Source organism: Barbus barbus (genome assembly GCF_936440315.1).
Source record: "Barbus barbus genome assembly, chromosome: 13".
NCBI classification, from domain to species: domain Eukaryota; kingdom Metazoa; phylum Chordata; class Actinopteri; order Cypriniformes; family Cyprinidae; genus Barbus; species Barbus barbus.
Genome location: NC_136741.1, coordinates 27,665,366 through 27,681,422, shown reverse-complemented (window position 1 = coordinate 27,681,422; position 16,057 = coordinate 27,665,366). Strand labels below are relative to the sequence as shown.

The 16,057-nt window shown below is 35.7% G+C and overlaps 1 protein-coding gene across 11 annotated transcripts in view; it reads left to right on the top strand.

The window, feature by feature from the left end:
- The window catches only part of LOC306879463 (RNA-binding protein Raly-like), an 82,134-nt gene that overhangs the window by 64,913 nt on the left and 1,164 nt on the right, over positions 1–16,057 (top strand). For 4 of the 11 annotated variants that reach the window (XM_079432420.1, XM_079432421.1, XM_079432422.1 and 1 more), the window contains 7 exons: positions 2,742–3,021; positions 7,063–7,135; positions 7,952–7,999; positions 10,488–10,645; positions 11,070–11,183; positions 13,721–13,851; positions 14,063–14,107. In XM_079432420.1, coding sequence (XP_079288546.1) covers positions 2,766–3,021; positions 7,063–7,135; positions 7,952–7,999; positions 10,488–10,645; positions 11,070–11,183; positions 13,721–13,851; positions 14,063–14,104 — 822 coding nt within the window. In that variant the 5' untranslated portion in view covers positions 2,742–2,765 and the 3' untranslated portion in view covers positions 14,105–14,107. Of the gene's footprint in view, positions 1–2,741; positions 3,022–7,062; positions 7,136–7,951; positions 8,000–10,487; positions 10,646–11,069; positions 11,184–13,720; positions 13,852–14,062; positions 15,038–16,057 lie in introns of those variants that run through there. The other 7 variants (XR_013785011.1, XR_013785012.1, XM_079432425.1 and 4 more) reach the window with 5 other exon arrangements.

Genomic DNA, 16,057 nt, shown 5'->3' with positions numbered 1-16,057 from the left:
AGTAGTAATTTACCTTTTAAAATATTTTTTTAAGATAATAGAAATCATTAAAATATTGGAAGACCGTTATTTTAATAATAGTATGTAATAATATTTAATTTGGTGTTTTTACTGTATGTTTGATAAATCTTACTGACCCCAAACTTCTGAAAGCTGTATATTATGATAATATAGTGTATTTATTTAAATGTGTATTTTAAAAAAAAAAACTTTTTTTTTGTTGTTTTTGTTTAATCCAACAAAAATGTCCAAATTGATGCATCTTCATTTTTCTTTTTGTCACACTTCGATTAAACTCATGCAAAATAATACGCTTGAATGGGTTAATTGTGTGAATGACATAATGAGGAAAAATGGGAGTGCTGAAACCCACAGCTCATTAAGTTAGCCGGAGGTAGTGTGAGTCTTTCAGCCGCACGAGTGCTTTCTGTCAGGATGCTGTCCAACATGGCATGATGTAGGAATCCGGTCCAGTATTTTCCCAGTCTAATCGATCATTTAATTACAATCCATGATCCCTAAACCTTCTGACGCTTTCAACAACCAAACTCTTTAGAAACAGGTGTTAATGGGCCCCACGGAGGCAGGACTTTAGAGGCGAGTCCGAACAAAGCAGTGAGTTATTTCTGCAAACGGGATGATAGTGTGCAGTTCAAAAACCTTTATTGCGTAAGTCATTATAACAAGGAGGAAAGAAAGACAGCACATGCTTCAAAGACTTGTTGAATCCCCAGCAATGTGAGATGTACAGAGGCGCTATAATTAGAGGAGAACCGTCTCTTTGGCACTAAATGACCTTCCTGTTTGCTTACTATAAAAATATTGTGTGATTAGCAGACTGTCAGAGGGGAGCCGCGGTGTGAACGGCCCTCACAGTAGACCTGATTTGCGTCATACCTGGGACACAGTCAATTGACCCTGACAGACTTGAATATTTTTTGGTCTTTACTTTCTCCTGATTTCACGTTTGGAGGCCGCTAATAAGGAACAGCGGTGGGCCACTTCTGCAGCGGTCAGAAGCACCACGACTTTAAACCTCAGACTTCTTTTTTGTCCCCCTAATAAGGTCCAAATACTCTTATCTTCTCATGTCCTTTCACTATAAAATGTATGAGAAGCAAAGCAGAGCCTTCTCCTTGGAAAACTATTGATTGGAGTTTGATCTTTTGAAATGCAGACCAATTTACTTCTATGTAATTTATCCATTGATTGGATTGTGAATAGTGGGTGGGTGTTTATGTAAATTTACGTGGATCGAATCACTCAGAAATGCGAAATGTTTGAGTGTGGAAAAAATACTATGGAAGTCAATGGCTACCGTCAACTGTTTGGTTACCAGCATTGTTCAAATTATCTTCAATTCTGCTCAAAAGAGGAAAGAAGCTCATACAGGTTTGGAACAACTTGAGGGTGAGTAAATAATGACAGAAAAGGGAACTATCCCTTTAAGAAACGTCTCACTTTCCTCTCAGCTGAATCCCATTACAGTCTAGAAGAAACAACTGAAATACTATAGCGATCTGATGTGTGATTGTTCTTTCTTATGGCCTGTCATTAACACTTTGATCAGTGTGCTAATTACAGTTCTGTCTGATTTTACTGCGTAGGGTGTAGCCGGTCTTGCCCGTGAGAAATGGCGCACATCAGACGTGCTGTGCTGGTGTCAGGAGAGCTTTGATCACTTATTCATTAATTAGGCAATATATATTGGTCAGGACGTGTCCGTGTTGGTCAGGATGATTCATAGGGTAATGTTTGCTCAAGAGCAAAATCAGCACCTTTAAGGCCCCAGATATATTTTAGGCCTATCTATTATATCTCTCTGTGGATTGTCTGGCTTGGGAAGTGAAGTGAAGTGACATTCAGCAAGTATGGTGACCCATACTCGGAATTCGTGCTCTGCATTTAACCCATCCAACGTGCACACACACAGCAGTGAACACACACACACCGTGAACATACACCCGGAGCAGTGGGCAGCCATTTATGCTGCGGCCCCCGGGGAGCAGTTGGGGGTTCAGTGCCTTGCTCAAGGGCACCTCAGTCGTGGTATTGAGGGTGGAGAGAGCGCTGGACATTCACTCCCCCCACCTACAATCCCTGCCGGCCCGAGACTCGAACCCGCAACCTTTGGATTACGAGTCCGACTCTCTAACCATTAGGCCACGACTTCCCACGTTGAAGTAATTATATGACCTAACAGAGGATTAAAAAAAATTATAATTTTAGAGGATTGATTCATTATTATTATTATTAATAATAAGTATTTTTTGCATAGAATTTTTAATAATATATACTAATTAATATTGCTTGTTGTTATATATAAATTGTTAATAATAATAATAATAATAGTAATAATAAAACTTGTTTAAATAAATATACATTATTCATATTAATTTATATAAATAATTTACCAGAATATTGTTTTTAACAATTATTAATATTATGTATAAAAATATTAAGATCATGTTAATAACAATAAATACTAATAATACACACATTTTTATTGCTAATAATAATTAATCAAAATTAATGGAAGTTTAATCACAAAAGTAATTGTAACACTGCTTATGGCTTGTTTTAAGTCATCTTTTTCAAGAAATCTATCTATGCAATCTATGATTTTTTTTTTTTTTTTGTCTGTTTCAGTTAGAAGTATGGTTTGTTCATTTCACCGTATCTTGAATGTACCTAATTATACAGCGATTGGTCTAAACTTATGTGATTTGTTTTTTCTCCAGATTGTTGTTCACATTTGAACCAAGATGTCACTGAAAGTCCAGACGAGCAACATTACCAACAAAAATGACCCCAAATCTATCAACTCGCGCGTGTTTATTGGCAACCTGAACACAGCGGTGGTGAAGAAGAGTGACGTCGAGACGATCTTCTCCAAATACGGCCGTGTGTTGGGCTGCTCGGTTCACAAAGGCTACGCCTTCATTCAGTACGCTAATGAGAGACACGCTCGTGGAGCCGTCATTGGAGAAAATGGACGTGTGCTTGCTGGACAGACCCTCGGTGAGTTGGACAATAATATGAATTGTATATATGTGTTATATATCACATCTGAATATCATCTTTTCAAGGTTAAAAATAGTGCACAACACTTGCTGTAGGAGCAAACTGACTTTTTAAGCGCCCCGTAGAGTGTTTGGTTTGCATGTGCTTTGACTGCTGCCAAGAGCGAGCCCCATGACACTGAAGCAGTTAAGATTAATATCTATTGATGACAGTTTCCTGTGGCCATCACTGTGACAGGGTCAAAGCAAGGTCAATATAGTGCAGAGCAAGTACATCAACATTATAAGGAGGCCAATGTGACATCAGTGCCATTTGGTTTCTTGACCTCAGTGAATTTTAAGTTTGTATTGAGCTTTTTCATGTAGTTGTTGAACACTTGTACTGATTATTGTTTTGTAATAATTTTGTTAGCATGCACTATACCAAGAGATCAGTGTGCATGTGTTTAGACTGAAATTAATAGCATACTGATTACAGGATACTGACAACTATATTTAAAAATAGTTTGTGAAATATATGTATGCATTGACAAACATTTCAAACAGTTTATAACAGTTACATATAACACACACACACATATGTATATATATATTACAGTATATAAATAACAAAATTACAATAACAATAATAACAGCAATAATTATAATAAATATTATATATATATATATATATATATATATACTGTATATATATGTAGTGCTGTCAAATGATTAATCATGATTAACTGTATACAAAATAAAACATTTTTGTTTACATAACATGTGTTAATACAATATTTTCATTATTGTTGTGGTTATTATTATTTTGTTATTATATCCTGTAATAATATTAATGAATACATTTATGTAATTTTTAATCAATACAATTATTTATTTATATAATACTAAATTTATACTATTATTTACTGGATAACAAATTTGTGTCAAAAACAATTGCTTAGCATTTTAAATTCTTTAAAATCTTTATAATATAGTAGATATGTATAATAATAATAGTTGTTGTTATTTAAATACTCCAAAAATAATGCAAATATAATTAATATTATTATATAACTGTAAATATAAACATATTTTGATGATGATGATAATAATAATAATATGTATTTAAAAACAAATATTTATTGGACAGTTGATATTACGGTTAAATAATCACTCTAGAAAAGAAAATTCAAGTTAAGTGCATTGCATTGTGCGATATACTATTCTGTGGCATAGCCTATGCTTTGTTGTTGTACACTTCACATTTTGCCGTACAGAATACATATGCATGCTATTTTACTGGAAATATCAAGAGTGATATTGTAGTATGTTATTCTAATCTAAACAGCCTTAGTGTTCAGAGAAGCTCAATAAACAATTCCTTTCATGCCCTAGACTCAAGTACACACTAGCTAGGTTCTGTGAAATCTATATATGTATGTCTTTAGCATGTGCCACTTCAAGTGAATTACAGTCAGTCAATGTGGGGTCATATGATTACCGCGCTATTTCAGTTATCAAGTTGTTTTAAGCCTCATCATACCAGCCAGTAATGGTGCGTCCTCTACGAGGTGACCTCTAGACACTGATTGGTTTCTCAGCTGTGCTGGTATCCGGGCAACAGAGCGCTGATGCCCCGCCCCCCTCAGATAAACGAGGAGCAGGACAGGTGTGTCAGCGGCAGGTGTTCGTGTCACGCTGAGGACATCAGACAGTTGTTCATTTGCTCTCTTCCACCTTCTATGTCTCTATCGCTCCTCGATGCAGTTCGATATCTGTCTCCTTCGCTTCCAATCTTTGTTTGTCTGGCTCTCATTGTTTGCCCTCCAGCCCTCCGCAGCTGCTTGATGACATACGTGTTTTTTGGGGGCGGTCAGATTAGCCGCTGTTTCGCGCTCCACGGAGCCTTTGGCTTCCACTTGACAGCCCCGGTGACCTGTCACTCACGCGGCCCCACTCGTTCCCTGCTGGCCAATCAGTCCCGGAGCTGAAGGAAATCATCACGCCTGACAGCTCTCCCTCAAACCCTTGTGTCTCTCACTGTCTCAGAGCTCACCTCTGTATTCGCTTGAGTGTTGGAAATATGAAATCGGGTGACAGAGGGATGTCTTCCATTGCTTCACGGCTATCCATTATTCCCTTTCTGCTTCTCCTCCTGTCATAAAGTGGAAGCCGAGGACGTGCAGAGAGTTCCTGAGGGGCAGGGGCTCAAATGTAAAATAGGGGCAATGTAAAAAAATAAAAATAAAATATATATATATATAGGTCAAAAGTTTGGATACATTACTATTTTAGATTTTTGCAAGAAGTCACTTATGGTCATCAAGCCTGCATTTATTTGATCAAATATTTCATATACTTTAAAATACATTTTATGCAATTCTGATTTATTATCAACGTTGGAAACCTGTGATACTTTTTTCAAGATTCTTTGATTAAATTGCTAAATTGATAGGAACAGTGATAGTAAAGATTGACGTTGCTAGAAAGCATCTATATTTTGAATAAATGCTGTTCTTTTAAATTTTTTATCTATTAATGAACCCTAAAAAAGTATCACGGGTTCCGAAAATAAATAAATAAATAAAAATTAAAAAGCAGCACCGCTGTTTCCAATATTGATAATAAATCAGCATATTAGAATGATTTCTGAAGGATCATGCACTGAAGACTGGAGTAATGATGATGAAAATTCGGCTTTGCATCACAGAAATAAATGATATTTTAAAGTATATTAAAATAGATAAACATTATTTTAAATTGTAATAATAGTTCACAATATTACAGTTTTTTTCTGTAGTTTTGATCAAATAAAATGCAGGCTTGATGAGCATAAGACACGTTCATAATGCTGCATAATTATCAAAAATGGTAACATGATAAAGTCCTGTCACGTCACCATTTCTCCAGCCTACACTTCACATAACAGGTCTGTAGGTGGCACTTGGGCTTCATTAGCTATGAGAGTTTCATGATATAGCTAGTAAACGGTGCATCATACATAAATGTAAGTGAACTGAATACTGATTACCATTATTGCGACTATTGGTGCTGCACGGTTTTATGCAGTGCTTTTGTAGTCATCTATTTTCTCAGCGACGTAATTTGATTTATAAAATGAGACAAACAGCAGATCCAGATCACTCCACAAATAAACTCTTCTCTCCCATGTAATTTTCAATTGATGAATTTATGAATAAGAACAGAAAATGACTGCTCCACTTCACATTATAGTCCAATGAAATTTGTACTTGAGCCAGATCATGATTGGTTGGTGTATTATACAAGATAAACGGGCATTGATGAATTATGTAATATTCTAAAATATATAATGTATAGATTTTTAATTACATCGACACACTAGCTTTTATTATTTATGAAAAAAAGTTTAAAATATTGTTTGGTTTATGTTTTTCCTTCCGTCGACCCACTCACTGAAAGAACCATATATGGCTTGAGAGCCTAAGTTTCCGAACAGACTGTAGAATATCAGATTGACAGATAAAATAAACAGGAATGTTCCGACTTTTGAGCAATTAGTTACCATTTTGTACACATTGTCATGTTAATTCAAATGCATTTAGTTTTATTGACTACAATATCATTGCTGTTTGTCTGAGAGGGGCACTTTTGAATAATTTTGAAAAAGGGCAGGGGCTTGAGCCCCCAAAGTCCCCCTCTTCTGCACGTGCCTGCCGAGGAGACTCTGGAGGCTGGAGTGTGCTGGGAAAGAGTGCAGACGCCGGATCGTTCTGGGCCGGTTGAGTGGGTGTCGAGTGCCTTCTGGTGGGCGCATTGAGCGTGTGGTTATCCAAATCGGAGCACTCCCACTTAACGACAAGTGTCCGTAATGTCAGTGCACCGTGATAATTACAGTCATTAGATAACAGCCTCAAGTGCACCCGGTAACTTACAATAATCAAAGAGCTGCAGATGTCACTTTGAAAGGCGTCCTCCATCTGTCATTGTTTAATACGTATGTCATCTAATTACTCTGTGCACTTTTTAAAATCTGCTTTATATAAAGTAAAACTTTCATGTTTTCCGCTTCTGTTCACAGACATTAACATGGCAGGTGAACCCAAACCCAACAGGCCTAAAGGACTAAAGAGAACCGCAGCGACATTATACAGGTGATTGCAGAAAGAGAATAGAGTGTATTATTAACCAGCTCAACAACATATTTAGCTTGCAACACGTTTTGATACTGTATAGGAGTCTATTTTGAGCAAAACAGTGGTTTGATATTTTTCTGTTACCTTTTCATTTTTCATGTTTTAGAATTGTTTCATTGCTTAAATATTGCTAAAAAAAAAAAAAAAAGATAGCTTTTGAATAATACACTACCATTCAAAAGTTTTGTGGTCAGTAATTCTCAGCAAGGATGCATTAAATTAAGAGTAAAGACATTTTATTATAATATTACAAAAAAATATATATTTCAAAGTAATGTGGTTCTTTTGAACTTTCTATTCATCAAAGAGTCATTTAAAAAAATCATGGTTCTACAAAACCATGCAACACAACTGTTTTCAACATTTATCATAATGAGAAATGTTTCTGGTGCAGCAAACCAGCATATTAGAATGATATTTGAAGGATCATGTGACACTGAAGACTGGAGTAAAGATGCTGAGAATTCAGCTTTGCGTCACAGGAATAAATTACATAAAAAGTTAAACATTAAATAGTTTACCAACCCATAACTTTTGCACTGTGGTGTAAGTTTTACTGGTTTCTATATTTATACAGTTTGCGTTGACAACTTGCCCTGAATAGTGTGACATGTAGGGGTTTTTTGTTTTTGCTTTTCAGTGATGTAAAGGTTCAATTGCTTTTTATCAAGCAAAAACTGCACAGTATCTAAGTGGAAATTGACTCATTTTTGAAAATCCTGTGAATCGCCTATATTTAAAAAATAATGTATTTTTTGTGTTTAATCCCTGCAGCGGTTATGATTTTGACTATGAATACTACAGAGATGACTTCTATGACAGGTGAGTCCATGATTTTGCACAAACGATTTGTGTTGAAATACAGGAAATGCACTGAAGTCGCATCCAGAATGCATAAGTTCACAGTCCAGGTATAATAATATGCCAGTCCTTGTCTTGACTGGCCCAGCAGTGTTTCACTGTTTGTATCGCCATTCATTTGTGTTTGCACCCTTCCAGAGCAGGGTATGTGATCGTGATGTACAATCCTTTTGATTTTTTTTACCACCTGTAATAAATGGAATTTTTTTTGGAATGAAAGGCATAGTGTAAAAACAGTAATATTGTGAAATATTATTACAATTTAAAGTAACTATTTTCTATTTGAATGCATTTAGAATTTTTTTCCTGTGATTTTAAAGCTGAATTTTCAGCATCATTACTCCAGTCGTCAGTGCTACACGATCCTTCAGAAATCATTCTAATATGCTGATTTGCTGTTCAAGAAACATTTCTTAATTATCAATGCTGAAAATAATTGTGATGCTTCATATTTTTGTGAAAACCGTGATTCTTTGATGAACACGAAGAGACTGTTTGCTAAGAACGTTGTCATGCATTAGTTGTCACACTAAATAAATAAAATCCATGTATTAAAGAAAAATACCTATAGTTTACTGATTGAGTACAGAAGCACTTTTTTCTTGTGCTGAAATCCTCTGACCTGAACTCATAACCCAGCAGTCAGGCTTTATATTTGGCGTTTTTTAGTGCAGTAACCCAGCAGTGACTTGTAATGAAGTCAGGCACACTGTTCTATCTCTAGCACACTGCTCTTCCTGTCATAATAAATTTTTTCACAACTTGGCCGAATTAAATGAACTCTCATAAAAACAGTCACACACACAGCTGTAAGCTGCAGAAAGAAAGGCGGAGGAAAAAATATGCGTTTCACAAGAACTTAAGCAAACTTTGGCTCGGGGAGCGTGCGGTTGGCCGGCGTCCCTATTCGGTAGCTATGGAAACCCTGCTGCGAGACTCAGCTGGACGTACTTGCTTGCAGATGTAGGGGATATTGCGTCCATATGATGAGCTGACATGTTTATTGATATCTCTCTTGTGATCTCTGCTCCCTGACTTACAGCCGTCTTAGGGCGACGCTGACTCCAGTCGATATTTTACAGCAAACATATCCAATAATTTAGATCTCTAGGATGGCGGATCAGTCGGTGAAGCCGCGTAGATGGCATGTGGGAAGCCAGCTGGTTGCTTTTAGGTTCCTGTCTGGGCAGCAGACATGCTTCTCTTTGAAGGCAAAAGTATCTTCTTCTCTCACTTCATTCACGCCACATCACCTCCTTCATCCCTGACAGCAGAGCTCAAGGATCGACTTGGATTGCAAACTATTGGCTTCTGGCCTCATTTTAGCTCATTTGGCCACAATGCAAAGACGTACGCTGTCGGTTTACGCTATGAGACGGAGCAGTTAAGCTCTCCCGGGCGCATCTCCCGCTCTGTTCGTGAGGAATTGATGTATGATGGATGGAAAGCAGGTATGCTCTGATCGTAAGAAGACTCAAAGATTGCACTTTACTCTTGCTTTCCCCAACAGTACATGAACACACTTCTACAAATGATGAGTTTACCAAGCAAATCACCTTACAAAAGAAGATAATACCTGTGTTATTTATTTGGTATTATTTATATATTTTTATAGTATTTATTAATTTTTTGAATCAGCTTTTTATTTTCATATTTTAGGTTTTCATTTATTTTATTTTTCATTTCTTTTGAGTTTTTTTTATTTCTATTAAGCTCTATATTTATTCCTAGTTTAGTCATTAAAAGTGTACAACATTTATGATTTACATTTAAGTTTTTCATCTAATATTTATATTATATTGTATTTCGTATTTATCTCACTTATTGAAAACAATTTAATAATTTTAGCTTTATTTTAATTTGATTATAATTAGCCTATATACTTATTTATTTTCTAAAATTCTTTAAACGGTGAATTTTTAGAATGAGTTTTTTTAATATAATGGTTTTATATTTCTGACATCCTCACATATGTTGGATTGGTGATCATATTTTAAGAATTCATTATTGAAAACTAACATATGTTGACTTATCTGAATATTACAGAGAAACTTGCAATTGCATATTTTCATGTCCCTTGTATTTGCATATATCTGTACGTACATATATTGTCTATTTTGTATATTGTGTTTTTATCAATTTTATCAAGTTAATTTTTTTTATTCATGTATTCTATAATTTTTTTTCTGTTCTATTTTTATGACCCTTTTATTTATTTGTATGTACTGTAAACATACTTGCCAATAAAGATCTTTCTGATGGTGGTCCCGGAGTATTTTGGTGTTTACTTTGGGCCTGAGATGGGAAAATATGATTTCTGAAAAATTTAGCAGTAAACATATTAAAGCAAACACCACAGTTTCCTGAGCATGACCTATAAACTCACTGATAAAAGTCATGTGGTTGCATGACGCAGTTTGTTTCTTGATACTTCTCTTTCTGCCTCCAGACTGTTCGAGTTCCGAGGCAGAGTATCACCGGTCCCCAGAGCGGTTCCAGTAAAGCGCCCCCGTGTGGCAGTGCCGGTCGTCCGCAGGGTGAAGTCATTACCTGTCAAACTCCTGACCAGATCCACTATCCTTCCCAACAGCTCTGTCAAACACAAGTGTAAGTTCAGCTTCTATTTTGCACCAGTTTTTTTTATGTATCCCGTTTTTCTGACCTCCACATTCTGTATGTTGAATGCTGAAACATCAGAAGACCTTTAAGATGCTTAAGAAATGTCCAGAAATGTATCTCGTTCCATCTTCTTCAGATTCAGTGCGCTGAGATGATTTATGGACCGCTTGAACTCTTGAACCGGTGTTTGGGCCATTTGATAGATTAACATGCCAGGTTTAGCAATTTAGGATGTTTGCAATACTGCACCAGAGAAACCTTTTGTCTTGGGCAGTGCGCCATTATAGATCCACAACTAAATACCAGTGTCTTGCTTTTATATCTGTTTTTGGTTTTATGGCAATATATAAACTTGATTTATTCATCTAAAACACTGTGTTCTTTTGTCAACCTTGTGTGTACATGTGAGCAGTGAAATCAACCGAGCTGCAGGCTATTAAATCAGAACTGACGCAGATCAAGTCCAACATCGACGCGCTGCTGGGACGCCTTGACCAGATCACAGAGGACAAATACTGCGCCACAGGTATAATGGCATATGACAAATATATGTTATACACACGCAAACAAATACTGCTGTCCAAAAGTTTGGGGTAATTTTTTTTTTTTCAGAAATAATACTTTATTCAGCAAGGACACATTAAATTGATCAAAATTGACAAAGACATTTATCATAATGCAATATTTCTCTTTCAAATAAGTGCCTTTTTCACTTTCTAGCCATCAAAGAATCTTTAAAAAGTATCAGTTTTGACCAAAAATATTCATGATGTAGTTTTAGCTAATGATAACAACACTGGATAATGCCGTAATACTTTGATGTATACAATTATGCTGAATTATTAAAGTGTTTAAATACAAAAATAATTTCTATTTCAGTTGTGCTGCTTAATGTTTTTGTGGAAACCAAGATACATTTGTTTCAAGATCCTTTGATCAATAGAAAGTGCAAGAGAACAGCATTTACTTGCATAGAAATCGTTTGAAACAATGTGCAAGTCTTTACTGTCACTTTTAATAAATTGAATGTGCCCTTGTTTAATAAACTGACTGTAATGCATATATATACAGTATGCACACAATACTATTATTCTGTATTATACAAGCCTGGTTGTTCTGTGATAAATCAAGGTTGTATTCTATTAGTAACGATTTCATCAAAATATGCCTGTTATACCCTCCTCTCAGTAATTATTTTTTGAGAAAAGCTTTCAAAGGGCTTTTAATCATATGGAATCCGCAGCAAGCAGTTTACTCTCCACACATATCGCTGATTCAGTGCAGCACCGCCGCTGTCTCATGAGCCGTTTCACATCAGCGGTCAGTCTGACAAGCATTGCCACAGAACGCCACATACCTCTGTGTTTATTTACACACGGAAACCAGCTTCATTGTCTATGAATTATGATGTGGCTAATGGTTTGTGGCTAATCAATGATGATGTCCCCCCAGAGTGAAGCACATTTCTGTGCATGTATGCAAGTGTTGCTGACTGTTGAGGATGAGATGCTTTAAAAGCCCTTGTAAGGGAGGAAAGTCGACTAGCACTTACTCTGGCCCTCTCATAACTTTTCAGCTGGGCTGATGTGTAAATAAAAGTGAGCTCCAAGTTTTTCTTTACCTTGGCAAGGTTTTTTCACTTGTCTGCTCTTGAAATGTGTCCCTTCAGAGGTGTCTTGGATGTTTAGGATGTGAGAGAGGTTCACCCAATGGTGGAGAGAACAGAAAATCCCCAACGCATACTGACATACTGTGTTTAAGCGGTGGAAATAAAGCTGAAATCACTCACAGCATCTTTAACCCTGTAAAGACTACTGTATCATGTTTGATATTAATTTATCAAAACTTTTCTGAAAAACCTGTTGTGCAAAATCTACAACATGCCTTCTGTCCTCTGATTGATACAGTATTTTATACTATTTTACCAAATACAATTTGGTGTAGAAATATTTTTTACTGAAATTGGAAGTAAATTTCACCAACAATTATAAAGAATTGCTAAGTAACACATTGAATTAAATGTGAAATTTTGAAGTAGAAAGACCGAAATAGTATTTTCTCTTAAATTATACTTTAATAATCTTTGTTTTATTTAAAACATAAAACTTATAAATTGCAGTTTATAATAGTAAAAATGTCCATCTTCATGTCATGGTACACTTTTGTCTTTTTACTGCAAAAGTTTTGCTGATTTTTATAAAGTAATTTTCGATAGCACTTTATTTTACAGTCCTGTTACTCATGTACATACTATGTAATTATTATGGTAATAACTAGGGAGCTAACCCTGTACCTACCCTTAAAGCCCATGTAGTTATCTTATATTACCAGTACTTTCATAGGTGGTACACTATATGTACACTGTAAGTACACGTAAGTTCACGTACTGTTAAATAAAGAGCAACCTAGTTATTTTGGTAGCAATATTTCAAGATGAGTATTTACTGGACTGAAGCAACTTATGTTTTCTTGATTTTCAATACTTTTATCAATAATTTTTCAGAAAAATCATGATAAACTGTATCAAATCTGTGTTTGAGGAATGTTATCATTGTATTGTATGTCATATGTTTTGCTCCCCACAATGAAAAATAGCTTTGATCATAAACCTGAGATCTTCCTAAGACATATAATTGAGAGATTTATAGTGACAGCTGATATTTCTACGCATTTTATGCAAGTATTCTTCTATACTGTTAAAGATCTCATTGATTTACATTACAAACTATACCAGAATTTCAGTTTTCTTCTTGGCCATATAAATATCAGCATCTGCACCAGATTACATATGTTTGCTTAATTTGGGCCTCTGAATAAAATCTGTGAGTATGAGCACCATATTCTACCTATGTTACGGGTATATGAGCCATAAAAGCCTAATGCATGATATATATGCCAAAAAATAGCTTTTTAGCTTTAAAAGCATTAGATTTTCAGACTATTATTTTACGTGTCAGGCGTTACAGGGTCTGATGACAAGCTACAGCAACACGCATTCCCATAGAGCTTAATTATTGATGTAGTGTAGGTAAATGTACAACACGTTTGTCTGTGTGCACACAGAGTTGCAGAAGGCAGAGGAAATGAAGAGCGAACAGTCTCAGGACGAGTCGGGCTCAGAGTCCGAGGAACTGCTGCACAGTGATGTGGAGGACGGAGAGGAGCACACACACGAGGAGTGTGACGAAGACATGGTAAGAGATTTATGGATAGAGGTTGGAAGACATTTATATGAAAAATGGAAATGAAATTGTAAGGTCAGAGGACTAGAGACTATGAAAGAAGGGAAAATGTTCTTAAAAACAACTTGACATTAGTTTCTAAATCATCAACGCTCACACATCTTAGCATGTGGATGTTAAAGTTAACAGTCTCTTAAAAATGATTTGTCTCTTCTCTCTTCAGGAAAACAATCACATATCTGAAATGGATTCCATTCTTCAATAAAAGGCAAGAGCTCAAAGCTGGGACAATGGCTTTTTGGATCACAGTGATAATTCAAACCATGAGATGCTTTACAAGTTTCCAAGCTTGAGTTTCAAGATCTAATCAAGATTGTTCTTCATGCAGAAAACAGATTGTAAAAATGAAGTTAGTGAGTACAAACCACTAAATCTGGTTTCACGGGGTAATTCATTCAGTTCAATTTAGCGTGTCTCTAAAGATCCATTAAGCATGACAGCGGGACTTTATTTGGGAGTTTCTTGACTGTGAGGACTTTAGAATAAAAATTTTCTAGAAGACTTTTCTAATAAAAAGCTAACTTTTCAAGGGAAGCATCTCACAAGAAGGTAACTTAAACCATACAGCAATATATATTCTACCATTCAAAGATTTGGAGTTGTCAATATTTTTCATATGTTTTCACAAGAAGTCTTCTATGCTCACAAAGGCTGCATTTATTGGATCAAAAAATAAAGTAAAAGCAAAACAGTATAAAAAAAGGATTTCAATTTGAATATATTTGAAAATGTAATTTATTCCTGTGATCAAAGCTGAATTTTCAGCATCTTTACTCCAGTCTTCAGCGTCACATGATCCTTCAGAAATCAGTCTAATATGCTGGTTAACTGCTCAAGAAACATTTATATTGAATGTTGAATAAATGTTGAAATCAGGTGTGCTGCTTCAGCTTCAGTTTTGTGGCATTATTTCAAAAGTATTTATTTGAAATACAAATATTTTATAACATTACAAATGTCTTTACTGTCCCTTTTGATCAATTTAATACATCCTTGCTTAATAAAAGTATTACATAATCTTATTGACCCCAGACTCTTGAATGGTAGTGTATAATGTTTTGTTTACATGTGTGCTCAAATGTACTGCTGAGCCATTGAATAAAAATAAAATAAATAAATAAATGGAATAACCTCAGTTAAAAACCTCTGGAGTTCTAGTCAGATGTACAGTATTGGCACGTGTCCTGTATATGTTCATAAACTGACTGGCAACAAAAATCCAGACAGCTTGAGAAAATAATGTTCTTCCAGAAGATGGGTTTTGCACCCCAAAATACATTTTTGTAAATTCTCTAGAGGTCAAATACATCTTTTGCTTTGGAAAGACGAAGAACACCAGGTGTTTGCCACGTATATGTCACAACAGTTTAGATCTGATTGGAGTAATTACGTTAGCATTGCTTTATCAGGTCCGTCTTTGGTGGTCTGAGCGAGTTTGACATACAGCGCCCTCCCCGTCTGTGACCTAAGAGCATAAAGTTTATCAAAATGAAGGGAAATAGCTGTGGTTATTATTACTAATCTGTTTTCAAGGTGTAGCGGCCCAACTTCTGCTGTTTCAGTATAAACATTGCCACATGTTTGGCTACATAAAGACACAGGACAAAGTGGAATCTGATGGTGGTTTCCACCTGATCCTGCTGTGTGTTGTTTGTGGATCACCGCTCTGTTTGTCCGGCTAATCTGCCTGACCACAATCTTATCGCCACCAGCAACTTCTGCCCTCCTCTTATTCTACCAACCGCAGTTGCCCTGAAAGGCGAAACCAAAGTTAATATCACATTGAGCACAAATTAGCGATTGGTCACGCTGGCCTCTTATGAAATTCTCTGCATTAGGAGAGGTACTTTTCATTGGCTGTCATGCTGCTTTGGTTGAATCTCACGAAAAAAACACCCAGGTCAGGTTTCCCCGCAGATTCAAAAGAAGAAAGAAATTATATTTTGTATTAGGAAAATGAAGCCCATGTTTAGGATTTTCTGCATTGCATTACTTTCATGAGTAAGCACATATTCCACCTACATAATGACATGTATTGTGGTCAAAAATATTGTTTAAAGAAATACAAATATATATATATTATTTTAAATAAAATATACCTTATTATTAAAATTTGTCTAATATCAGCTAATTTCTCATTTTCATTTAGTTTGACTTA